The sequence below is a fragment of the Scomber japonicus genome, chromosome 9, assembly GCF_027409825.1.
Source record: "Scomber japonicus isolate fScoJap1 chromosome 9, fScoJap1.pri, whole genome shotgun sequence".
NCBI classification, from domain to species: domain Eukaryota; kingdom Metazoa; phylum Chordata; class Actinopteri; order Scombriformes; family Scombridae; genus Scomber; species Scomber japonicus.
In genome coordinates, this window is record NC_070586.1 from 38,552,196 (window position 1) to 38,579,749 (window position 27,554).

The 27,554-nt window shown below is 39.4% G+C and overlaps 1 protein-coding gene across 1 annotated transcript in view; it reads right to left on the reverse strand.

Annotated features, from left to right (window-relative positions):
- Positions 1-27,554, reverse strand: part of LOC128365276 (tight junction protein ZO-2-like) — a 110,449-nt gene that overhangs the window by 20,106 nt on the left and 62,789 nt on the right. Inside the window, exons 8-13 of the mRNA XM_053325952.1 lie at positions 20,850-20,955; positions 20,402-20,520; positions 20,254-20,317; positions 18,332-18,482; positions 18,066-18,174; positions 3,867-4,086 (exon numbers count right to left, since the gene is read on the reverse strand). Of these exons, the coding sequence (XP_053181927.1) occupies positions 3,867-4,086; positions 18,066-18,174; positions 18,332-18,482; positions 20,254-20,317; positions 20,402-20,520; positions 20,850-20,955 (769 nt within the window). The remainder of the gene's footprint in view (positions 1-3,866; positions 4,087-18,065; positions 18,175-18,331; positions 18,483-20,253; positions 20,318-20,401; positions 20,521-20,849; positions 20,956-27,554) is intronic.

Genomic DNA, 27,554 nt, shown 5'->3' on the forward strand with positions numbered 1-27,554 from the left:
TGTTTATGCTTTCATTTTTACACTCTTTAACAAGGCAAAGCAGCTTTATTTATATAGCATATTTCATTCACAATGGCAACTCAATGTGCTTTACATAAAACATATAAGGTTGTAGCATAAAATAATGATTTGATTTGCTTTAAAATCAGTCTCTATAGTTATATTTAGGATCTGCATACTATACAGCAGTGGTCTTCAACCCCGTTCTTGTAGAGCTACTGCCTGCATGTTTTAGGTTTCTCTTCACTCCAACACACCTGATTCTAATAATTAACTTGTTATCAAGCCCTTTACAAGCTTCAGCTGCTTGATAATGAGTTCATTATTAGAATCAGGTGTGTTAGAGTGGAGAGCTAAAACCTAAAACATGCAGGCAGTAGCTCTCCAGGAGCAGGGTTTAGACACCACTCCTATTTGATTTGGTGTATTTTGTTGTGAAACACACTTGACATACAGCTGACATGAGGGTGATAGTTGACTTTTCATGTTTGAGTCACAGTTACACAGCAGTGACACAGTGTGGGATGTCACCATGATCATGCATGGCTCAAGGCTGTTATTCTGTGGTGGAAGAGTGACTGACTGGAGATAAACAGCTCAATGCTAAATCACTGTAGGATTCTTTTAAATTGATCAAAGCACATACTTCACATATGTTCATTTATATCCTTATTACACTGTTAGTAGAATATGAACACAGTTTCCAGGGCAGGGTGAAGAAAGTGTAGACAAAACAACCAGAGAGGTTCATACTATTCATCACCTATATTTTTCAATTCATAAACTCCCCTGTGTTTTTAACTTTAATATGCAATGTGACCTTTTATTGCACATTTCTCTGAGGATCTCTTCTAAAGTTCTGAAATTGCTCAGAATAGACACAAACATAATTGGACCAAATTCAAAATGTGGTTGACTCCAACAGCCCCAAATAGATGCCTCATCAATGAACAAGCAGGAAGTATTGTACATGTTATTTTTCCTGCATCTCACAGTTCTCACGCTCTGTCTACCTCTTGTAATTGTGATGGTGACAGAACATGTGATTAGAGCTGGTATGAAGCATATTGGTACACAGACCCCTGATCTTGGAGCCAACCCAAAACAGTCATTACAGGGAAGGTAGGAGGAAAGATAGCACTTCTGAATTCAATGACAGAGATTGAAATGGATTAATAGAATTTATCTGAGATCATATTATTGCTTTCATTTCTGTATCATGACAATAACTGTGACTAATGTTATGTTTGCAAGCACCTGAATCAAGACCAAGATCATGAGAAGACGGAGCCGTGAAGGTTTGAGACTTCAACTTTTGTCACAAAGATGATTTTTATTTGTTGTTTGATTTTTGTTGGGTGATCATAGTCACACCTTAAAATGTCTTACTTGCAATAAGTTTGGTTTAGTTATATTACTGATAAAACTAAAGAGCAATGCTTGATGTAAACCTGTTTGAATAGATTGGCCTGAAGCTACACACAGTAAAATGATGATGGAATTATTATTACCAAGTGTAAATATGAACAGTACAGCTGTTTCTGTTTAAAACACATCTGTAATAATACTGCCTGTTAATGCAGGTTGTCTTAATCTTACATGAGTGATGTAATCATGTCATCATTTTAACCTAGACTGTATAAAACTGCAGCTGAGACAAACATGTATACATTAGACAGTTGATGGAACATTAATTATACATCTTTAAAGTCTCTGTGTAGGATTTTAATAATGTGTAGTGTTCTAAAGACTACTAAAGACAGATGATGGCAAACATCAATACATCCACTATAACCACTGATAAAACCCAAACATTACTACAGTTAAGGGCCAGAAACTCATGTGTGATATGGAGGAGCAGTCAAGATCAAAGTGAGGAAGAAAATAAAAGATTAAAGGAATGGAAGGGTGGATGAAACTAGAGGGTGTTTTGATGGAGAAAAAGATATAAGCACAGATGAAAGGATGAGCGTAGGAATGGTTAGCTGGACAGATGTTGAACTTGACATCTGGTCTTTTCAGATAGCCGACAGCTCCTCTGTGATCCACCAGGGGATAGAAAAGATTCCCAGAGTCACTCAAGGCTTTCCTAAATCTGGAGATCTCTTTTATGAAAGTCATTTAGGTATTGAGCAACAATCTCTGAAAGAAATCCGGTCAATTTATTTCCTGTGCGTCTGAGACTGAAGAGAGAAAAACATTAAAACTGTCATCTGCTAATCTGTTCAGATAATCTGCTAATACATGACAATCAGTGAAATACATAAATCATGGGACATTGTATGCTTGAGGACTGTGTTGAGGGGAGATAAGAGCAGCTTGAATCAAACTCATGATTGTGTACTCAAGCTCTGCATCCAGCCCACACCCACAATCATGTTTATTATCATCATTATGTTTACTTATTAAATTGGGTTATATTATAGTGGGACTAAGGGTGCCCATATTGTTATTAGTGTGTGCTGGTACAGTGTGTGTAACCTGCTGCAGACTGTAAGATCACACTGTGTATGTGTGTGTGAAGTCTTATAATTATTTGCTGTGTCAAATAATTAGTCCCAACTGATCCCAGTAACAGTGCAGATTACACTTATTTGTTTATTGTTCATTGTATAAAGTATTCAGAGATTGTTTTTTATTTTATTTCATTTCATTTCATTTTGATATTTTATTTTTTATCACTTATTACAAGAATACTGTTGTGTCAATTTTCCCCCTAGGGGACCAATGAGTTTACATTATCTAATGTTAGCAGCTAGAGGCCATTGTCAAATGGAAGCTGACCATGAAGAGAATTCAGTAAGTAAATATGCACTCATCCACAGACACTGACCTATAATATGAGCGTTTACAAGTGCATGATCAGTGAAAACCTGGATTCCAGATTCCAGATAGCAGTGACACATTTTGTGCACAAGCAAGCACTGGGCATTAAATCAGGCAATCTTACTGTCTTGTATAATGTATGCAATGTTAGTTCAATGATATCAGAATAAACTTCACTGGCAAAGTATGTTGTTGACACATATAACATCATTTCTGAGGAACTCTGAATACTGTTCACACCTGGACACAAACTACACAGGTGAGATTGTTGTACTATTACTTTCATGCACAGCTGAAGTAAATAGAGCCCTTGGTCTCCATGGAGATAGGGTTTAGAACATAAAAAGCATTTCAACCATTTAGATTTGAATTGTGGAGCTAGGCTTCACAAACTGTGTTTCAAGATTTCTGTGTTCAGGATTTAGTGGGCGGGCTGTAGAGGTATAAATACATTCAGTGCACACTACTACTATTATAATCTACTGTTAGCCAGTTAGCTGAGTTAGCTGCCTAGTTAGCTGCCGAGCTAGCCGCCAAGTTAGCCACCGAGCTAGCAGCTGACTTAGCCACCGAGTTAGCCGCCGGGCTAGCAGCTGAGTTAGCAGCAGAAAGCTCTCGTACGTACGTCCATGTTTCTGGTAGAGGTGGTGACTTTGATTGACAGGTGATACTTGGTAGGGGGCGGGGTTTCAGCAAACTCGGCGGGCACTCCCACAGCGTTTGGGAGCAGAGAAAGAGGCTGATTTTTACACAACTTTGAAGCCTAATTTCATATATTTGTCGATTTTTTTAATCATTCAAATTTGGCAGGGTTGTTAACAACACACTTTTCTGTGGTATGTCAAACTCAGAACACATATTTATTCTTACTTTACACGGACTTTAAACTCAGATCATGTTTCGGATAATAGAGTGTTGTTAAATGATCTAACAAGAATTTAGTTTAAAGCACACTGAGGCTTTCACGTTTCTGAACGAGACCCTTATTCATAGTCTTTGTAGCCCTCTAAAAAAGGACCAGACATGCTGATGCCACCTACCTGCTCTTGTTGGGGATGATTCCTTTCTCAAGCAGCTGCTTGTCCTTGCCGACACGGATGGCAAGCCAGTTGCCGAGTTTACCATCATACAGAGTGTCCACAACCTTAAAGATGTCTCCTCGGCTGAAGGCCAGGCTCTGAGGAGTCTCTTTGTCATACTCAAAGTGGGTCCGGATGAAGAAGGAGTCTCCACGCCCCGACACCAAGATGTCATTATAGACTAGAAGGACAAAAACAGTGACAGGTGAATAAGGAGGCAGCAATGCAGGAAGTAGGGAGATGGAGATAGCAAGAGTGAGAGAAAGACTCCAACCCTAAGATTATCATTATCATTCAGTGTTAACACTGCAGGTGGGAGCAGTCAGAGAGGTGGCAGACTGGAGCAACTGTGTCACTCATTTCAAAACTACAATAGTTGATTTCTCTGCCTATAACTCAAATGCAGCCAGACAGAAGCAACAACACAGTATGTTGCAAGATAATCCTGGACTACAGATGCTGTGTGTGAAATGTGTTAAAATGTTCCTGTGATAAGAAACATGTAGGGGGAATAGTTAAAAACAGAGGATCAGATATGTTATTCCTAATGATCCTGTTGCTAATCACTGCAAGGCATGTAGTCTCACTGTTTCTATCAGAGCATGCAACTACAAAGGCTCCTTACACTCTGTGAATGTGCAATTATGTGTATAAATTGAGCATGTGGATGTGCTTGTAGGTGCTGAACCTTGGACTTGGGAATTAGATTTCTGACTGCAATCTGTCAGTGGTGAAATGTAATTTTCAAAGTGTTATCTAATTGTCTGTGATAGGCCATTTGTGCCATGATCTTCCAAAAACATATGTACACATAACATACTCAGGGGGAATGGTTTCAGTTTATGAGATATTATACAATTTCTTTCAATGGGAAACAAATCATTTCAGTGTAAAATGAAATGCTAATAAACTGGGATTTTTATGCAGTGAATTCTTTAATGTTCTTTACTTGATCTTATTCCATATAAACCAATAATTAACTGCTCCCAAACCAGCAGGTCCATGTGGGTCCTACATGGGTTCAATGGGGCGGCATGGGCTGAGTGAGCATGGGCTTAAACTGGGCAAATTACATGGGCCCCATATTGTTTCTGAAACATGGGCCCCACATGTGAAGCCCATGTGGGCTGGCTAAATGGGCCCCATTTAAGGTCCATTCTGATCCTGCTTAGACCCCATATGGGCAAACATATGGGGCCTGCATGGGTCTCAGCCAATTGGGCCCCATCTGAAACCCAGTCAGAAACCACTTGAAGCCCATATGGGCAAACACTGGTGGGGCCACCATGGAGACTGGGGACAAACCCACTTGGGAACCATATTTACAGCCCAGATTGCCCACATGGACATGGTGGTTGGGTCACAGCTGAACAAGTGGACAGAGATAATCATTCATTGTGGTGTGAGAATAAACTGATGATCATCTCTGTGATGAGTAAAAGGTTCCATATAAACTCAGTTTTAACTCTTGTTCTCTTCCAGTCCTGTGCTTTATATTCCATGCCCCCCCCCCCCCCCCCGAGGCTGGGAACAAAACAATGATGATAGAGGTCACTCCTGATCACCTTCATGTGAACATGTAAACATGCATTTATGTATATTTTTGACATTGTTCCCATGAGAGCTGGGCTTTAAAGATGGAAATTTAATTAGCTATGATGAATATTCATGATATCCACATGATGAATACTAATGACACTGGTCACCTGCTGACCTTCACTCTACTGCCATGTAGAATTTCCTCTTGCACAAGAGACATCTCATAGGCTCTTTTACTGGGCTCTTTCCTTTAATACCACCATCAAGACTAACAACAACGTTTAGCCTCACTACTGGTAAAAGTTCATACATTGTGAGTCTTTCAGGATTTTAAGATCATGCTAACTAAAACTAGATTTATACTTGATGCCAGAGGTTAATGGAAGTCTTGTTGAGGTTTATAGTTGAATGTCAGATTTCACTCTGATATTACCACTGAAACAGCTGCTTTAATTATATTCCCCCATTGTAAATGTATTTATGTACATTTTATCATATCAGATTTTGTAATATAGAGTGATGATGATGAAGGTCTGCCTTGTTTCATCCCTGAATACTACTGCCATGCCTTTGCTGTCTTCATGTTTTTTCAGTGTAGGAGAGAAGAATCAGTGGAGGAAGCTATGTTAAACTTTCTTGGTGTTGTCTTTATTATTAACACAAGCAGAAGATATTATCGTAGCTTCAGCTGCCTTTCCTCAGGACATCATCTCCCATGGGTAGCTCACTTTTTAATATAGCTACACTCCAGGTAGCTGCTGCCTTAATCAGAAGAGGATCTGTCATATTGAACCAGGGTGTAAATATTGCAGTAAGGACGAGTAATTCTCTGTGAAGCAGGAAGGTGGCAGCTAATCAAAAAGAGTAATAACCAGTGCAGTCAACCTTGAATGAATCCCTGTGGATATGACATGACCTGGATGATGGAGAATCTTCACATACACACAGATGTAGTTAGCTTTTTATGAATGGTCTAACATGTAGTTACAGTTTGAGGAGGTGCATGTTAGCTAATTGTGTACGCTCTGTAGCTTTGCTGTACTTACTATAAATCATTCTGACATTTTCCATATGTGTCTTACTGTCAAATTATTCATGTGCAGACAGAGCCAAACTAACAATGAACTGATCTACTGTCACAGTCTGATATATCTTGTTCCTCTGTCATACAGCTCTGTTGCTGTCCAAACACTATTACAAACACATTAATGAGACACACTGCTGCACTGCGTGACATGTTCCTTCATTACCATGAGCTGACACACACACACTGTTGTTTATTAGGACTCAATCATACTGTACACACGCTGTCCTACTGTCACTAATATTGACTGAACCACCAAAAGTGAATTAATCCACCACTGACAATAATCCGAAATGCACTATTTCCTCTTGTTTGAGTAATGGGTGATGTTTAAAAAAATGAGACTTTATATTTGTTTTACATCTTCAGTAAGAACCAATGAACCTGCTTTCTCTCTCTCCACTGACTCCTAGCCACTGACGTTCACCTCTTCCCAGTCTGTGCTGTCACCAGTTCGGGTCTGATTTATTTAACCAAAACAGAGATAACAAACTCCCTCACTATTCATGATTACTTGTGATCATGTGTTTGACTCCCAGGAAAAATGTTTTTTGTACCTAAACCTGATCAGACCTCAATCACAGCGATCATCATCATTTTTGACAGTGATTTGTAACATATTTGGAAAGCAGACAAATAATGTTATTCTGCTGATTACTGGCTAAAGTGGTGCTAGATTATAAAATAATCCTTTGCGTCATTCTGGCATATTTGGTGGTTTAATCTGGAGCCTTTTTGTATGCTTGACTAACACTTCACATCACGTGAACTGAGCTATTTCCATTGGCTGAATAAAGAGCACAAGTATGAGCTCAAGTTATTTAGTTACATGTACTGTTTCTAAAGGTCAAGAATGAGCCTCCATGAACTTCCGGTATGAGGCGCGCAGAGTAGAGACGTGCTTGCAATTCGCTCCTGCTACCTCTACTTACTTTTCATCTTTCTAGCCTCTTATTTGCATATTTTCTTACTGCATAACTGATTTAGAAGTTCATCTAACACTCTGATCCCGACAATGTCAAAACAAAAGGGAAAACAAGAGAAAGAGGCTCTTTTGCCACCCGCTAGCATCACAATGGAAGACATTAGCTCTTTGCTAGCTGACCACAGAAGAGCCCTGGCTGCCGACTTTAAGTCTTCATTTGATAAGCTCTCCAAGACCCTGGACAACTTGAACTCAACGGTTTCAGACCATGAGCAGCGCATTGGCTCACTGGAGGATAATACTAACGAAGTGGATCGTCGTCTCGGTGAACTTGAGAAAGTGTGTACAACTTTGAAGCAAGACAAGGAATCACTGACGGCCAGACTAGCCGACTTGGAGGGGCGCAGCAGGCGCCAAAACATACGGATCATCAGCCTACCTGAGTCCCTTGAAGGTCCTCGCCCAACAGCTTTCTTTTCCCAACTCTTGGTCGACGTTTTTGGCACAGAGGTTCTACCTTCTCCACCCGAGTTGGACCGCGCACACAGGAGCCTTGCACCGAAGCCTGCGCCTGGTTCAAAGCCCCGACCTGTCATAATACGTCTCCACCGCTTCCAAGTTAAGGACCTGATCATCCGAGAAGCTCGTAAACGAGGTAACCTGTCCTACAAGGAGCACAAGATCCGGATTTACGAGGATTACACCGCAGATGTGCTGAAACAGAGAGCGGAATATAAGGATGTGATGGCTGAACTTTACATACGTGGATACAAGCCATCTCTCCTCTTCCCTGCTAAACTCCGCATCACTCTGCCCAGCAGTGAGAAAGTTTGGATCCGGTCCGTTGCGGAGGCTGATAAGTATGTGCAGAACTTGTAATCAGATGCATATTACCTATTAATATGCAGTTTATCCGCGCTGCTATTTTCATGTACTGGGGATCCGTTCAATTATTGCGTTTTCTGTTTATTTGTTCTTCCGTGTTGCCATGGCAATTTGACTTTGTTTGTAAGAGCGTTTATGCCTACTGCCATGAGGACAGTTTTAGCTGTTTGAAAATTAGCTTTTTCCAGGAGGATGTACCTTTCCAAATGCCATATCTCCTCATCAGACAGCTGTGTTCATATGCTCGGATCCTTGGGGTGCAGACGCGCCCTCTAATGACTGTGATTTGAAAGCCCTGTCACGTTGTTCATCATATTTAGCAGGGACGTTAATTCATAATATCTCTGATGCTGTGGATGCTCTTCACACTAGTTTCCTCTTGTTCTTAGAGGCATTTCAAGAGGTTAGAAATCATTGTAAATTTGTTACCTGGTGGGAGTTTTTGCAAAGATGTAAGGAAGTAGTTAAATATGCTGATCGGTAGATCAGAGTGCTGTATGTTGCTGTCCTGCGTGCCAGCAACTGCATGCAGCCTAGGATGGGGTGGGAAGGGGGAAGGATGTATAACTGTTAATGTCTTCTCAGTTGTGATTTGTTGTGTGTTTTTTTTGTTTTTATTTTACGTAAACTGGTGTGTTTTTGCTGCAATGCACAGTGTGATTTTCATTCTGGTGCTTATTCCCTTTATAGTCCTTGACTGTTTGGGGGTTGTGTTTATGGGCACAGTCTATTGCAGTGGGTCCCTATATAACTACATTACCTGATGGCTTTACCTGATCCCCTACCGGCACTTGGTAGTGCATTAAGGCTTACCTGCTGGAACGTAAAAGGGCTGAACTCACCTTTCAAACGAAGCAAAGTCCTTAATCACCTACAATCTTTAAACACCAAAATCGCCTTTTTACAGGAAACTCACCTTAGGCCAGCAGATCACCTTAAGCTTCGCAGGGGGTGGGTGGGCCAGCTGTATCATTCTTCCTTTTCCAGCAAGGCGAGAGGAGCAGCCATACTTATCCATAAATCTGTTCCCTTTTCTGTGTCCCAAGTCATCTCTGATCCTAATGGGCGTTTTATTATCATAACAGGCAAAATGTGTGGTAATAGTCTCATATTAGCAAATGTTTATGGACCTGACTGGGATGACGATAATTCTTTCAAAAAAAAATTTTTCTCTCTACCTGACTTGCACTCTCACCAGCTTGTTTTAGGAGGTGATTTCAACTGCTGCCTTGACCCTTCGCCAGACCGCCCTTCTACCAAGCTTTCTGCCATGTCTAAGTCAGCTAAAACAATTCAGGTATTTATGGAACAATATGCCATCTCTGATGTCTGGCGCTTTTTTAATCCTGGCACCAGACGTTTCTCCTTATAGATTTATTTCTCGTTGACAACAAATTACTCTCCTCTGTTAAATTTTGTTCCTATAATCCTATCGTGATTTCAGACCATGCTACTGTAGTCTTGGACATCTCCCTTCCGGGTAAGCCCCCATCCCATGCCCCTTGGCGCTTTGATTCTTTACTACTCTCTGATAATGAATTTATTAAGAAAATAAATTGATCATTGATCTCTTTATAGCAACCAATAAAGCCTTTCTTAGAGGAGAAATTATTTCATATTCAGCCCACCAGAGAAAAATTGCCAAGGAAAAGAACTTGGTCCTCTCCAAGGCGATTTCAGAGTTACAATTAAAATGTGTTGACTCACCTGAGCCTGACTTAATTAAAGATTTGCTCACAAAAAAATCTGAATTTGACTGTTTATCCTCGGATGTTGCGGCTAAGGCCCTTCTAAAATCACGGCATAATTATTATGAATTTGGTGATAAACCAAGCAAACTTTTAGCTCACCAAATACGGCAATCTGCTCCATCAAGACAAATCCCCCAGATCAACACAGATAGGGGGATAACGATAGACCCTCAATGTATCAACTCTCAATTTAAGCAATTTTATTCCTCTTTATACACTTCTGAGAGCCCCAATGATGAGGCTCAGTGTAAGCGATTTTTTGATTCTTTGCCTTTACCATCTATTGACTCTGACATGGCAGCCGATCTGGACAAACCTCTCACAATAAGTGAACTTAGAAGTGCCTTGATGTCTATGCAGAGCGGAAAATGTCCTGGCCCAGACGGCTTCCCGGCCGAATTTTTTAAAACATTCTTTGATTACCTGTCTCCTCTTTTACTCAACATGTTTAATGAATCAATGCAAAATGGCATCCTACCCCCCTCATTAAGACAAGCGACTATCTCTCTAATACTTAAAAAGGATAAAGATCCGCTATCCTGTAGCAACTATCGGCCCCTGTCCTTACTTAATGCTGATGTCAAATTGCTCGCAAAAGTGCTGGCGAAACGCTTGGAAAGCTGTTGCCACTGATCAAACAGGGTTTGTGAAAGACCGTCATTCTTTTCATAACGTTCGTCGGCTGCTTGATATTCTGTATTCCTCCACAGCCTCTATCTCCCCTGAGTTAGTCATCTCAATGGATGCCGAGAAGGCATTTGACCGCGTGGAGTGGTCTTTCCTGTTCTACACGCTTCAGCGGCTTGGTTTTGGTAAAGCATTTATTTCATGGATTAGACTCTTGTATACTTCTCCTCTTGCACGTGTTCACACAAATAATGATTTTTCTGACTATTTCCCTCTCTATCGTGGTACTCGACAGGGCTGTCCACTCTCGCCTTTATTGTTTGCTATCGCTATCGAGCCTTTAGCGGTTGCCCTCAGGTCTAGTCAAATGCTTGGGATCTCACGGGGCGGCTCGGAACACAAATTATCTTTGTATGCAGATGATCTTTTGCTCTATGTCTCTGATCCTGCTAGATCCATCCCTGTAGTGCTGAAAGAGTTTGGGCAAATATCAGGTTATAAGCTAAATTTTCAGAAGAGTGAACTCATGCCAATTAATTCTGCAGCCTTAACATATCCCTTCTCAAGTTTACCATTTAAGGTATCCCAGAGTCACTTTAAATACCTAGGCATCTGCATTACTAGGGATTATTCAGAATTATACAATCGGAATTTCTCTCCCCTTATAACTAGAATGTCCGACGACCTCCAACGCTGGTCTATCTTGCCCCTCTCCCTAGCGGGTCGGATAAATTGCATTAAAATGAATGTGTTACCGAAGTTTTTATATCTCTTTCAATGTTTACCTATTTTTCTGCCCAAAACCTTCTTTCACACAATTGATAACTCTATAACACACTTTATTTGGAACAAAAGCAATCCCAGAATTAGAAAAGACACTTTGCAGAAACCCAAAGATTTAGGTGGCTTGGCTCTGCCTAATTTTATAGTCTATTATTGGTCAGCTAATATCAGGACAATGCTGCATTGGTGTTCTATCAGTAACAATCCCCCACTCTGGCTGCAGATTGAGGAAGCCACTTGTGTCTCTGGTTCACTCATGTCTCTCCTGTGCCTCCCACTGACTTCATCGCCTGCTGCATACTCCAATAGCTTTATAGTCAAAAACTGTCTTAAGATCTGGGTTCAGTTTAGAAGACAATTTGGGCTCTTTACTACCCCTATCATGAGCCCAGTACATTCTAATCCTTTATTTCATCCATCTGTCCTCGACAGGGCCTTCTCTGTACGTTTGCCTCTTTTAGCCAGTTAGCTCACAAGTTTAACCTGCCAGCTAACCAGTTTTTCAAATATTTACAAATCAGAGATTTTGTTCGTAACTATTTTCCTGCCTTTCCTGCCCTCCCCTCTATTACCCCTATTGATAACATCCTTAAACCCTTGCCGCAAGGGTGCCATCTCAGTATTATACAACACTCTTCTCACATATCAAGTCTCATCCTCAGACTCTCTGCGTAACACATGGTCTACAGAACTTGGTATAGAGATTGATCCTGAAGCTTGGAAGCAGGCTTTGACCTGGGTCCATTCCTCCTCTATCTGTGCGAGGCATGGAGTTATACAGTGCAAAGTACTCCATCGAGCCCACTGGTCTAAGAGTAAGCTGGCCCGTATTTACCCTGGTTCCGACCCTAATTGTGACAAATGCCATCAGAATCCAGCCAATCTTAGCCACATGTTCTGGTCTTGTCCTGCACTGGGAGCATTTTGGACAAGTATCTTTCACTCACTTTCAGCCATCACCTCTACCCCTATCCAACCCTGCCCACTGACCGCCTTGTTTGGTGTTCTGCCCAGTGATATCCGTTTACCATCTTACTTTGCTCAACATGTTGCTTTCCTCACTCTATTGGCGAGACGTGTCATCCTTTTCCACTGGAAAAGCTCTAGCCCCCCCTCACACTCTAAATGGCTTAAGGATGCCCTCCACTTCATGAGACTTGAGAAAATTAAATACTTGCTCCGCCTTTCTGTTGCTAAATTCTATAAGATATGGCAACCCTTTATAGAACATGTCAGGTCTCTACAGCTAGATCTGGACCCTAACCTCTAGATACCCCCCCCCCCCCCCCCCATTATCAGCCTACGTACTATTCACCACTCCTCGATCCACACTGTAGCATTGCAGCGTTGTCTACTATTTTTTTTTTTTTTTTTTTTTTTTTGTTGTTGTTTTTTTTTTGTTTGTTTGTTTTTTTTGTCTTTGTTTTGTTTTTTGGGGACTATTGTTTGTTTACACTTTCCATGCATACCTGTCTCCAGGTTTGAACGTGTTTCCACATGAGACTCGGCTTCAGTGGGTGTTTCTATACACCATACATTATGACCCTATGTTCTATTTGTACACCCACATTACTGTAATCTGGTTGCAACCTGTGTTTCGAGGTTGTTTAGCTTCACTTGGAGCTTTCCTGCTTGTCTGTTGTTCTTGTTACTACCTCTCTTATTCTTGTTTCTTTTTTTTTTACATCATTTGAGTTTTTGTCAACTTTGCTCCATTAATGTGGACTCATGTCAGTTTTTTATTTTTATTTTGAAAACTCATAAATAAATCATACTAAAAAAAAGAATGAGCCTCCATGCTCAAATTTTTAGTTTCTATTTACACAATCAAAATAAAGACACATATTTGCCTGACTGCATGGAAATGCACTTCTCAGCGTGCTCCAGGCTCCTGCAAGGACTCTTGATTTGATAAGTGTGGTCTGACAGAGCGCTGACCCAAAAGGACCAACAGTCATACTGACTGCAACGCACTGCTGCCTAGGCTAGCTGGCTGTACAAACCAGGCTTCATACATACTGAGGCCACAACAGAATAAGACAAAAAGCATATATTCAGTCTATTTTAATCACACACACTGGATACAATAAATAAAACTCCCCAAAAACTACAAAGAACATGGTAATAGTGGTACAGTACTCAACTGGACTAATTATGAAATAGAACATTTTAAAAATTATGTTTTGTTGTGCTATTATGCATGGTCACCATAATGTGGACTAATTTTTGGCATTATTTTAAAAAAGTATTGAGTATTGGCTCTGTTATATGTATTTTAGTTAAATTATGACGTGGCCTAGTATCAGATTCAGCTGGTAGAGCTGGTGTGAAGAGCTGAAAGTGGTGGTGGCTCTTTTCTAAACACTGCCACTAGAGACTCCTTTCTTATTATCTTTGGGGATTATAACAGAGCAAGGGTATCCTTTAAAAAATGATGATACCAGTACCAATCCATGTACCCTTAAAGTGATACTGATACCAACTGAGTACTTCATTGATACTCATTCCACATTTAGTGCTCTTGTTTTTATCCGGTGGAGTATTTAGGTGGTGTCTTGGCTGCTGAACTCAAAATCAGTACGACTTCACCACCACAGATAGGTTGTAGCTGCTGTTGCAGTGGACCAATTACATGTCACATTAAATTGAAGAACGCTTTCGTTGATTGGCTGTGAGCAAGTCCATACAAATAGTCATATTTTCTAGCTCTATATGCAAAAAGGATTGATAGCAGGAATCGTTTGATGGGAGATGTTTCCATTTTTCTGCGTGGTGTAGATTTATTTCAGTTGATACTTTAAAGGTATCGAGTACTGACACCCAGCCCTAGACATTACCCTATAGTCTCTAGTCTAAATACTGTATGTAATAGGCCAGATGCTGAAGCAGTGCAGTGTATGAGGTTAACACAAGCTCTACTGTTTTTCTGTTAAACTGCAGACGTTTCACCTAAACAGCTTTGGACCAACAGTCTGTCGCTGTGTTTCCAGATGTGCTCACTGGGTCACTGTACAAGCTGGAAGTTAGATACACAGCGGATTATGTAACCACTGGATCAATGGATACCACTAGACAAACATGCTTCGGATGCTTTGTTGGTCTTTTTAGAGTTAGCCACAATATCATCAGGATTGGCACAGGTCAGTAAATGTGTCACAGCACATATACTGTAAGATATCAACATCTGGACAGTTTTTTGCACTCTTGTTAAGTTGATTCCTAAGTTGAACTGTGGTCATTTTAAGCAATGGAGGAGCATCAGCCCAAATGCATCCTCCCACAATTTCTCAGTGATGCCTTCCATTGGAAGAACTGAACACACACCAACCTCCACTTGGCCCTCAAACAGATCTGAGTGTAGCAGTATGTTTGTGAAGAGGGACTTCAACATTCAACCCCATCTCCAGAACAATAGTAAACCTAGCAAACATACTAGCAAACATCAAATCATGTGCAGACTATAGCCATCTTCCATCAGCTACACAGTCAAATAGAGACAAAAGGTCTTTGGATCCTTTTCATTCAATGACCCATAATATCCTGCCAGTGAACTCAGATGGAAAGAAAGAACTGTCAAACTCTACAACACCTTCAGCTGCTATCTTACCACACCAAATGAAATCAAATGTGTATTACTGCATTGTTTTGCCGGCTCTGTTCAGTACCACAAATGTTCTACACCAATGTGTTCATCAGTTTCGGCCAGATGTTTTGACCTTTCATGAACCAATTGTATCATGTGTAATTATTGTTGTTGCTCAAATGACAAACTGTCAAATATGGCGTCGACAACACGGCAGTTGGCACGATCCTAAATTGCATCCTATCCTAAACTAACCTTACAGTCTCACCTTCCTTGTTAGCCTTACATGTACTCACTGAGCTTGTTAATGAAGACTCACACAGTTTGCATATCAGGTCAGTGCTCTGCCTTATTGCATGATGAGTTTTTGCTTTAGAAATAGTTTTTTTTCTTTTTTTTCCTCCTCAATAAAAAGGCTAAAGCCCTTTTTTCAATGCCATAAGCTCAGGGGGCCCAATGTGCACATTACATAACAGTCTGAGTTGCTCTCTCTCACCCAAATGTTCTTGAGTGGATCTGTGTGGGTGCATGTGTCCATGTGTGTCACGCTTGGCTGAACCAAAACCAACCTAATCTAGTCTAAAACCTCAGGGGACCAAGCTGGTATCTCCATCATTACATGGAAACATCAGAGAGAGAGAGAGACTATGGTCCTGAGGTGTGAGTGTGACAGCTGGCAGAACATTGAGGGATAGTACACTGTGTTCTGGATTATTCCACAAGTCTCGGACAAGCTTAAAACACACTCAATTAAAACTTCTCTAAATAACAACCTCTATCATTTTAACAGTTCTAGTCACAAAACATTCAGTTACAGATGGATCACTGACACGAGTTGTCTCAACTTATTACACTGCAGTTAAAAGGATAAAATTAGTGTTATTATATATTTATATGAATATATATATATATATATATAGGGGAGAACAGGGTTGGTAGTCACACTTGTTACTTTCCTTTGAAATCCTCATGAACCTTATACTGAACAGATTCCCTTTTAATTTGTAATGAAAGCCTCAAGTGTCAGTTAGGAATAGAGTGGTCTTACTCTCCTTCAGCTAATTCTGGGCCGTCAAATATGTCTTGTGCAATTGTGAAAAGCGTCCCCATCATGGGGTTGGTAGTCTCACACTATGGGGTTTTGTTGTCCCAGTGTTATTGTAATGGAGAAACATCAAAAATGTAGACAATCTTTAAAAATGATTTCAAATGTATAGTTTCATTGAAATAAAACAACCTAACACATCTCCTGCACCAAGAGAACATAAACAGGAAAAATTATTCAATACAACGATTGTGCATTTTCACCTCCCTGACTGCTCTGAGCATCACATCTGGGGGAGTCTGGCTCTTTTTTGCCTTCCTGACAAAGTTCCTGGTCACCGAAGAGTTGGATATTTACATTTCCACATGAAAAATACTGAACGTCCTCTCATCAATGTCAGGTGGTTTACTCCGGAAAATGATCTCTGAAGTAACATCTGATGAATGTGACAACCAACCCCGTTCTCCCCTACTCTCATTGAACCTGCAACTTCTGTGAAACCTGAGTGTTTTTGAATGGTTGTTTAGCTTACAGGAACATCAATAATTAGAGGAGCATTTAATAATCTCTGTTCTTGCTAAAAAAATATTTGTGAGTGTTAAAAATGTCCCATCATGCACAGATTTCACAGAAATACAACAATAATGACAGAGTCAGCCAGTGCAACTGCGTGACTCACTGATGCATTTTGAATCATTTTAGGACACTAGAGCTCCGTGGCACAGCAAAATAAGATCCTGCATATTAAGATTTGGATCGAGTTTCCTTTGGGCCACACCTCCTTGCAGGGTCAGGTCAAGGTCCAATACAAATAAAAATTACAATTACGTCTGGAGGGCATGTGAAAGATGTCTCATAATGATAAACTCAAAGAGAATTATTGCCAGCTCTGCAGTTCCCACACAGTCTCAGTCACAGTCAGCTGATGTTTGCAGTGAAAATTCTCCATTAAAACCTACTGTACACTAGCAGCCCAGCATCAGAGGGCCCACATATGGAGCATTGAGCAGATATTTTTCTCACTTCTAAAAATTAAAAGATTATTATCATGCAGCACAGCTTGGACCAGTGATCAAGCAGCAAGACAAAGACTATAGTGCAAAGTGAAAAGATACTAAAACAACTGTGGCATACATTTCAGCCCAGCAATATTAAGCTAATAAAGATTCAATAGACTCAATAAATTTCCCACACACTGAATATTTGGTTTGATCTAATTAAACAGTACAAAATAAAGGGAAGTAAAACTGATGATAGGTTTAAACCAGGCTGGGAGTTCCAGCCCTCTGAAATGAGGCCAACGCGGAAGTAACTTAGAACTGCATTCTATCAAAAGGCCACCAGGGGGCGACCGTTTTGGTGTCAAAAGGACTTCCGTCTCTATGGAGAATTCACCAACTTCTCACTTGAGTTTCTAACCTCAGTAAACGTTTTCAAAATGTGTTTATGGTCTCAATCGCTAGTTTAAAGCCTTCTTCAATGCAGTATGATGTTCATTTGGGACATTTTGGCCTCCCTGATTTTACATTTGATGATAAAGCAGGGTATGCATTAGGGCGTGGCTACGTCGTGATTGACAGGTTGATTGCCCAATGTCCTCAAGATCCAGCCCTCGCAACCATAGCAAACTCCCTGCTCCGCCCATGGCTCCACTTCATGCCCATATAAGTAGAATCCGTGTTTTTATTTTTCCCAGCATGCACCTGAAATTTTCAAGATGGCGCTGCCCAGATTCGAAACTATTGGCTTCCGAGCAGCAGTCCACAAACCAATGGGTGACGTTACGGATGTTACGTCCATTTTTATTTTATACAGTCTATGGTTTAAACCAAAACTTTAGAATATTAGGACTTTTTTGTTGTTGATTTTAGTATTACCTTACAAAAACCTTAAATGGAGTACAAATCTTGTTTGGGGTTTGTGGAGGGAATGTTTTACCGTCAGGTTTGCTTTGGGCCAGGATGGTGACCAGTTCTCCTTTAGGAATCTCCAACAGGAAAAGCACCGCCTCCTCTCTCACTACACCTTGAAAATCCACGTTGTTCACCTGTAAGACACAAACAAGAGCAACACTGATTAGTGAATCAAAGATATGATGTTTATTTAATACACAGTACAGACAAAATATTTCATAGTCTGTTTAATTAAGCAGAAAAACCTGGAGAAAAATTCTTCAATGAAATGATTTGTGTCCAGACGGTTACCTTTAAGATCTGATCTCCGATGCGGAGGCCTTCTTCTTCAGCAGGACTGCCCTCTTGAACACCAGCAATAAAGATGCCAACATCATTTCCTCCTGCCAGCCTCAGCCCCACACTGTCTCCCTTCTGGAAATTCACCATCACTGTGTTTGGCCTACAGGGAGGTTAAACATGCTCCCATTAAGGTTTGCTAATGATCATCCACATGAAGTGTTAATGTGAAAAGTCCAATCACTCACATTTATTACATCTCCTCTCTACTACTACTACTACAAGTCCTACTACTACTGATAATACTACTAATAACAATAAACCTTATTTGTATAGCACCTTTCATACAGGAAATGCAACTCAAAGTGCTTTACAACAAAGTGCTTCATATCAAAAAACATATACAATTAACATAAAAACATGTTTAAAAAAAGATTGTTTATTGTATATACCGTAGTATTGATAGATTGATTATTATATATAGTTTATTTTATGTATTTATTTATTTTTATCACTTATTACAAGAATACTGTTGTGTCAATTTTAAGTTTCCCTCTAGGGGAGAGGTGTCAAACATACCGCCCGTGGACCAGAACCGGCCCGCCAAAGGGTCCAATCTGGCCCACTGGATAACTTTGCAAAGTATGAAAATTACTATTTTTCTGCTACTTCAGATATTTTTCCATCCTGACCAGAATACAATCCACTGGAGAAATAAATGTCTGCATATTAAATACATATGGAATTCATTCATATATTGAACATTGTGCAAAATGTTGTTAATCAGCAGCCTCTGTGCAAAATAATGTGAAAAAACTGACATAATATTGTTGAAATCATTTTTTTTCAGATATCTCAGATATATCTTGTTTATCCTTTTTGTAAATACTGTAGATGGCTTTTTACAGTAAAGTTATAACTTTAATACATATATAGAATTGATAGGTTATCATGCAATGGTTTTACTGGTCTGGCCCACATCAGATCGAATTGGGCTTTATGTGGCCCTTGAACTAAAATGAGTTGAAAAGTTAAAATGACAATACCCTTACCCTTAAACCCACTGAATAATTATAATAATAATAATACAGTTAAAAAATAGAATACACAGAATACATCAAATTAAATCAAATACCACATTTAAAAAAAGCAGTAGCACAAAAACCTATTTACGGCTGTATCAGGAAAGTTGTAACTAGTTACAGTATAGGTTAAAAAGAGGATTTTATGCAAATGACACACAAATAACAATTTTATGCTGGTGGACAACTGTATTCATCTTCAAGTCCAGTATTCATGTTAAATCGCTGGCTGTTTTCTATCAGATATGTGAAAATAAATCAAACATAACATTTACATTTATTAAACTAACCAGTCATACTTCATACTTCAAGTTCTCTGAGGTTACAGTAAATAAAAATCTCAGTGTAAATCTGCTGATTCAGGTTTTATCACAAGTGTTTCTTTCAGCACTGGAAGACATACTTTAATACTTTACTGCAATAAAAGCCCCAATACAGCAATTTAAAAGTACTCCATTACACATAAAAGTCAGGTAGAGTAAATGTACTGCAGTCATGATGAATGAAAACGTATAGAAGAATATTGTGACTGATTCCTGATTCCAGTTTCATGGTGTTTCTCTGTTGCCCTGTCATCAGATTTGTCGTTATATCATGTTCAGCACGTTCCCTTCCTTCTATCCCAGATAATATGAACATAGTAACCCTGATAAATAACATCTCTACATTCTGCATCCTGCCAACACAACCTTAAACACACTGTCACAGCAGGGTGAACACAGCTTCTATATACAGTAATAATCATTTGGTATTGATTTCACTGTGCTAATTAGCCACAAAAATCACTACCAGCTGAACTAGGGACCAATCTGAGGTGAATGGAACACTGAGAGGAAAGACAACAAAACTCACCCATAGATTTTTTCATCTTCTGGACTAGGTCGGAGGAGAATCTTTGGCGTGGTTGTTATAGTAACTGTTGGGAAGAAAATCCACAAGAGTTACAATGTATGCTTTTAAAAGGACATGGTGAAGTATAAAGTAAAGAGTGAGCGATAACCTGGAGGTTCCTCTATGCGTGGCATGTCTTTGTCCAGCTCAGCCGAGGTCTGAGGGTCTTCAGGTACTCGGAATGGTGAAGCCATGGCTGACATCTCGGCCGTCCTCATCGGTTCTTCCCTGTCACACACACGCACACGCACATGCACACACGCACACGCGCACACGCACACGCACACACACACACACACACACACACACACACACACACACAGGATGAGAGGGCTTTAAATGAAAAAAAGGTAGGATACCACCTGATCCCAAGTGTATAAAGGTGAGTTCAGGTAGGAAGCAGACAAGATCACAATGGGAGTCAAAATGTCAATCTCATGTCCATCAAGACAAGTCGAAGCATTATTAAAGCAACTCTCAAGTCCTCCAGAGAAAGTCCAAACAACTCTCAACACTTGAGACTTCAATTGTCTTGCATTCAATTCATCCATCCATACCTGAGGTTGTCTCTTTCGTTGGAGGAGTGGGAGGACAGGTCAGACTGGCGGGACCTCCTCTCCTCTGGGGGGGAATAGGAATGGTATGACTCCATCTCTGATATGTCTGACGGACAGGCAAACAGACAGACATCTCAATTAGATACAGCGAAGATAAGACCCCCTGCCCACTCTGCGTGCCACCTCCACCAGTATGAACCTCCACCAGTTCTCTCAGGAAGCCCCCAACACCAGCTAATTAACCTCTGGGACAGAGTGAGGATATTATTAGATATGTTTTTAGAGTTATGAGGAGAACATTTGGTGCCACAGCTCAGTAATCAGAATAAAAGCAGCCATTACTCAAACACATTATAGTCCAGAAGCATGATCTTTCAGATTTGTGTAAAAACACCCAAAGTGTACACGTGTTTAGATTCATTTCCTACCTTCCACACAGCCACACTGCCTTCCAAACATTTCAGTGCACTTAAAGTCAGTTTCTATTTGGACAGTAAATTGTTCAGCAATGGTCCCAATACACTGGAGTTAAACACTTGATGATTTAAGCATGACTACATATGACAGTTGTTTTGACCACTAGGGGCAGCAAACCACACAGCACCTGGTTTATCTGTTGTGAATGTGGGCTAAATGAATGCCATTGAAACCCCAGATCCAGATAAGGAGATCAAACATTAAATAATAAATACACTAAAAACACTATTGCTTAAAGACCGTTAATATGTAATTAATACATATAAATGTATTCCTAAAAAAGCATTTCAACCATTTAGATTTGAATTGTGGAGCTAGGCTTCACAAACTGTGTTTCAAGATTTCAGTGTTCAGGATTGAGTGGGCGGGTCTGAAAAGCACTGCTGCGTTACGTAATGCGGAAGTGATAGCATAAACCCGCCCCTGCTGCTGTAGAGGTATAAATACATTCGGCACACACTACTACTACTACAGTCTACAGTTAGCTAGTTAGCTGAGTCAGCCGCTGAGCTAGCAGCCGAGTTAGCAGCAGAAAGCTCTCAGACATGGGGTCCATGTTTCTGGTAGAGGTGGTGACTTTGATTGACAGGTGACACTTGGTAGGGGGGCGGGGTTTCAGTGAACTCAATGTTTGGGAGCAGAGAAAGAGGCTGAGTTTTACACAATTTTGAAGCCTAATTTCATATATTTGGCGATTTTTTTAATCATTCAAATTTGGTAGGGTGGTTAACAACACACTTTTCTGTGGTATGTCAAACTCAGAACACATATTTATTCTTACTTTACACAGACTTTAAAAATTGTCAGCCATTGGGTTTGATATCACAAAAATCTTAGCTCATAACTTTAAATAGAGAAAATTCAAGTTTGGAGACTTTGAAGAAATGCTTTGTAATGAGTCCGCCTCTAGATTGTCATTGTGAGGGTAGAGCTGGTCTCCTGGGATTATCCATACTGCTTTATTACCCAGAAACAAGCTGGTTGCTGTGGCTTATAAAGTGCTTACACAAACCCCAGACTGCTCTCCACAGAGACCGCCTAGCTCTAGTCTCTGTGATTTTTTTTTTTTTCATTTTGAAGTGAACATGGTGGCAAAGTCTTTCATTTGGCTGCTTTTATCTGACACACTGTGGCACTCAGTACACTGATCTGAAGAGAGGGAGGGAGAGGCTGAAGATAGAAGCTTTGACAGAAGCCCGAACACCAACACACCAGCAACAAAAGAAGCTTTTGAGGACTCAGGTTCAAGACGGACAAAGCGAGCGAACCACATAAAAGAGAGTGAATAAAAAGCAGCAATCAGTCTGTCCCTCTGATAACCACACACCATGACAAACCCCTTTACCATTCGCTTTTGACAATATTGCAGGATTATTCATGGTTTTTATAGCCAGATCATTCTCAACTACAAATTGAACATCAGTGAGAGGTCGGAGAGGAGGAGGGGGCTGGTTAGCTGGGGGTCTGGCACAGCTGTGTTTTATCAGAGACAATCCAGTAAGTGATGATTAGTCTGATTAGAGTTAGAGAGACATTCTACATGCAGGCTAGAACCAGAAGTGAAAGAGGAGTTGAAGTGGACAGAGACAACAGAGGAGGAGAGAGACAGATAGAGATCATCAAAAAAAAAAAAAAAGTGAAGACGATGTGTCAAACCTGATATGGATGAAGACTGGCCAAATACATCAGAAATAGCATCAATCATTCAGATTTATGTAACACTGACTTTGAGTGTTACATGGACCTCTTCTGCCAATCAGTCCATCTATGTAGTAACCCAACAACAACAATTCAAATGGTTTTTGTGATCACTTCTTTTTCTCTAGTGTGTGTTTTCAAGACCTTTTCGTCCTATGCCACAGTCAGGACCAGGGCCAGGTTTAAAGAACCAGTTCTGTGTTGGATCTGACTCCAGGATCATAATATAACCAGATTCAGCAATTTATGAGACTTTTATCTTTTTTTTTTTTACTATTAAGAATAATATACTACACATTCAGGTAGCAAGGTTATCACATATTTTCTCCAAAGGCTAAACTGACACTTGGCTGTGGTCTTTTATACAGTCTATGGGTTAATGTGATCTTTGGAGCTGCTGTCAGTATCACTAGTTGGAATTTTCCTGTTTAAATTACAAAATATTGCATAAAATAGACTTTTTATATAGTTTTATGTATAATTCATAGTGAATGGAGCAGTTCACACTATGTACTGGTAACAACAGAAAGAGTAGTACCAGTGTAATAATGGCTCACATTTCATATATGCCAGTGTTGGTGCATTAACTGAGTCTGTTTGCGTCTATTTCATCAAATAAGTGTAACAAAGCTTTAGTTGTTAGTCAGTGCTGCAGTGAGTGGCACAGTTGCATGTGTGTATTTCCAACAAGTGCTCTTTATCTCTCATTCATCTACCAGAGCACACACACACACACACACACACACACACACACACACACACACACACATGATCAGCTGCTCCACTACTCTCAACAGTGTGTATGTTTGGATCACAGTAAAGTTATTTAACACAGTTGGTTTTGGAGTGAGACATGTATTACAACTCTGTGGTGTTGCTGTATTTGATGGAGAAAAAAAAACATGTTAGAGAATATAATGTAACATATCTAACCACCATAAGTTAACAATGTATTAACACAAACTTTCCACGATCTACAGATCTGGTTGTTTCATTCTCTAAGTCATGTATTTATTTTGGTCGAAAGCAGAAATGTCAAAGTCAAATATCTTAACAGTTGGACACATAAAACCAAAAGTCCCTGCATGGCTCGACGGCACAATAAGGAAGACAAAACATGACTTTTCTGTGTAAGGAGACATTTTTGGGCCTTATCAGACACCATAGCAAAGTCAGTATGTGAGGGTGAGCTAACTGCTGTTTGATGTTAAAATGTTAGTCTTTTTAGGATATGTGGTTGTAAATATTAATATACACACACTCACACACACTTATCCACACAGCTGAGGTGCAGAGGTGATGCAGCAGCAGCACTGGGAGCAAACAGACAGACAGCTGTATTCTGACTGAGTAAACTCTGGGGATTAATCCATGACAATCTAATCTAGGGAGCAGTGGGTAAGGCTGCAGGATGGGGTTGGGTTGGGAGACTTGGTGAAGGAGATTTAGAGATTTATTTTTGACAGTAAATTCTTATCTTAATAAAAAAAAAAAAAAAAAGATCCAGGGATTTTGGCATGGGAAGGAGTCAAGAGCTAAGTGGGTCAGCCTCTATCTGGAGAAGTGCACATCCTGATTGTTACTACAGGAACACGTCTGTTCAACTCAAGAAAACCTTTCTGCTCACATTTTTATGGCTTGGCCTTTAATTTTCATGTACTTTGAAGTTGATTAAATTAAAAATATAACAGCTAATTCCCTTTGCGTGAGGGACACATTGTGGTTTGACAAAGTATGATTTTGTTCTGTAGACTCCAGACAGCACATGTTTAAAGTCTTTACTGCAGTTGTGAATTGTAAAATCTTACTACACAGGGCTTTAAAGTCAGTCTATGTAACTTCTCTGTGATGAATAAGTAGAAAAATGATTCTTTAATAAATGAAAAAATGTACTCATGAGCATTGACATGAACTATTTTGCAACTACAGTCTTTTATAAACTGGTATGACTAGTATCTTATGGTTGCTAATGTGTGCTAATGTTAAGTGCTCCATATAATATATATATAATATATTTTTGTATCTTTATACATAGTTTTATTTTATTTCCCCAGTTTTGTTAGTATTAATATTCAGCACTATCTTTGAGCCATTGCAATGAGATATTGTTCTGATGTGCACTGCATGTGTTTAATCTGAATAAATCTGACAAATAAAATCTATCTATCTAATATTGTTAACTGACATCACTCAGTCAGTTGACTGACATGATTGATGACTTTTCTCTGTTTGTGCTAGTTAGTTCACTTTAGAATTTCCTGTAATGACTAAATATTTACTTTGGTTTTAAATTCATCTGGTTGGTTGTTGACTATGTTGTGTGAGAGTTCCTTATTTTTCCCAAATTATCTTCTGAGAAACTTCCTGAGAAAATATGGGATGAATATTGGTGAGTACAACACTGCATGGAAAAAGGAGAGCAGGTAGCCTATTACACTTTTACACATGTTAGATGAGAATGGGGTGCAGTGTTTCAGCAGCAGAGTCCTCTCAGACAGCAGTACAGAGGTACAGTGAACCTGCTAGTGCACTGATGTGAGCGTGATGCTACAATGTTTGTGTGAAATGAAAACACAGCAAGAGACAACAGGGAGATGTTAAGAGGTTCACATACAGTATACAGTACAGTATACCACCTGGACAGAAAACGGCGAGTTTCTACACTGTTAGAACAAATCATTAATATGTTATCACACTGATAATTCAACAAGCATCTTACCCACAGTATGAGCCACGCTTTCTCATGCAATACTCTGTATTCACAAAAATAAACCATCACCCTTTGTCTGCAACATCATAGCATGATTTAATGATGAGACATCTGACAACATTAGAAAAGAAATCACCTCCATCACATACAAGAAGAAGACAACTTACAAGCTTCTTCCTCTGGCATTATTCAACTTCTATATTTTATGAATCACACAATTCAAAGTGCATAGTGATTAAAATATGTTTATTTATTCAGGAAAATGAACCATGTATTAAACGTTTAAAGATATAGAGCATTATAAAGAGAATAGCAAAAGGTGTGAAAGCTTTACAACTTAGTCTGGTTGTGTCACAGCCGTTTTACAGCTTAGAAAAAGGCAACAGATTACACATGCTGTGTGTCTCGGGTGGTCCTTCATCTAAAAGTATGACATATTATCTGGAAGAGAAAACACAGACAAAGATTTCACTTTGGAGCGATTACAAGGGATCGCTTTTGTTTGTCAAGATGATCAATTTCAAATCAATATTCAGTTTCTAGTCAGATTTCAGGAGGGCTGAAACTTGTTCTAAAATCATGTGGTATAGTTCCAGTGAGCCCACACTGCACTCCTGCTTTTATCCACTCCTGACCTGCTGACTGCTCTCTTCTCTCAGAGCTGTACACAAGCTAAACAGCTGCCAGCAGAAACTCAAGACAAGCTTGCTGGTATTTTTAACCCTCTGAATGCCAGATATTTTTAAGCTTTGTACATGTGTGTGTGTAAACAGTGTAACTGAAATAATGCCAATAGACACATTTCTACTCTCTGCTTTCATTACAGATCCAACAGTCAGTCTGCTGTGTTAAGTATGGAGGCTGAAATGTGCCAAGACGAATAATTGTTGACTTATCAGTTAATTATAATTCATTCGTTATATATATGCCATTGACATTTTTATTCATTGTAAATGGCAGTAGAAATGAAACTGGATGATTTAAAAAAGCCATTAACGTATAAGAAAATAATCATAAATGTTCTAATTATTGATAGTGTGTTTTTTGTTCATGGATAAATGAATGATTTTCAGCAAATTACAACACTTATAATTTACAAAGGGCTTCGCCTGGTTGCTGCTTGTCTTAACTACTTCATTATTAGTAGAAAAAAATGCAGTTAAAATGTTTGCATTTGTTGACATTACTACAGCACTAGTAAGATTCTCAGCCAGCAGCTTTATGGATACAAAGAACTGTTTTAAGTTGGACTGATTCAAAACAAGAACAATTCCCAGAGGATAGACTCTTCAGTGGAAACACTAGGACTGTGTGCTGTTGTTAGCTAAATGTCTTCTTTATAATTATGTTTATTCATATGGTGATTTTATTCATTAGCATGCATGCTGTTCTGTCTGTATGTTGCACTATGAGCTCATCAAAGCATCTTCAAAGTAACTCCACTTTATATAATACATATATATAATTTATTCATTTTTAAATTAATATTCAAAATGTTTTAAAAGGTCAGGAATGTATTTGATATGTAAAGAGAGAATAATGAACTGAATTTAATAATTGGCATATTTAATCATTATTGTATACCCATTATATCACTGTATTTAAATGTATTAAATTAATCACTGTGTAAACTATGTCAATTAAGAAATGAATAACATTTACATATCTATAATTATTCTAGTGGCACGCTTCAACCCACACAGCTTGGTGCAGGTGTGAAATGTCCTATGATACAGTTAAACACAGCAGGTCAGCTCATGACCAATCTTACATGTACTCTCAGCTTTCAATCAGTGTATTTTATTGTGAAACACTGACCT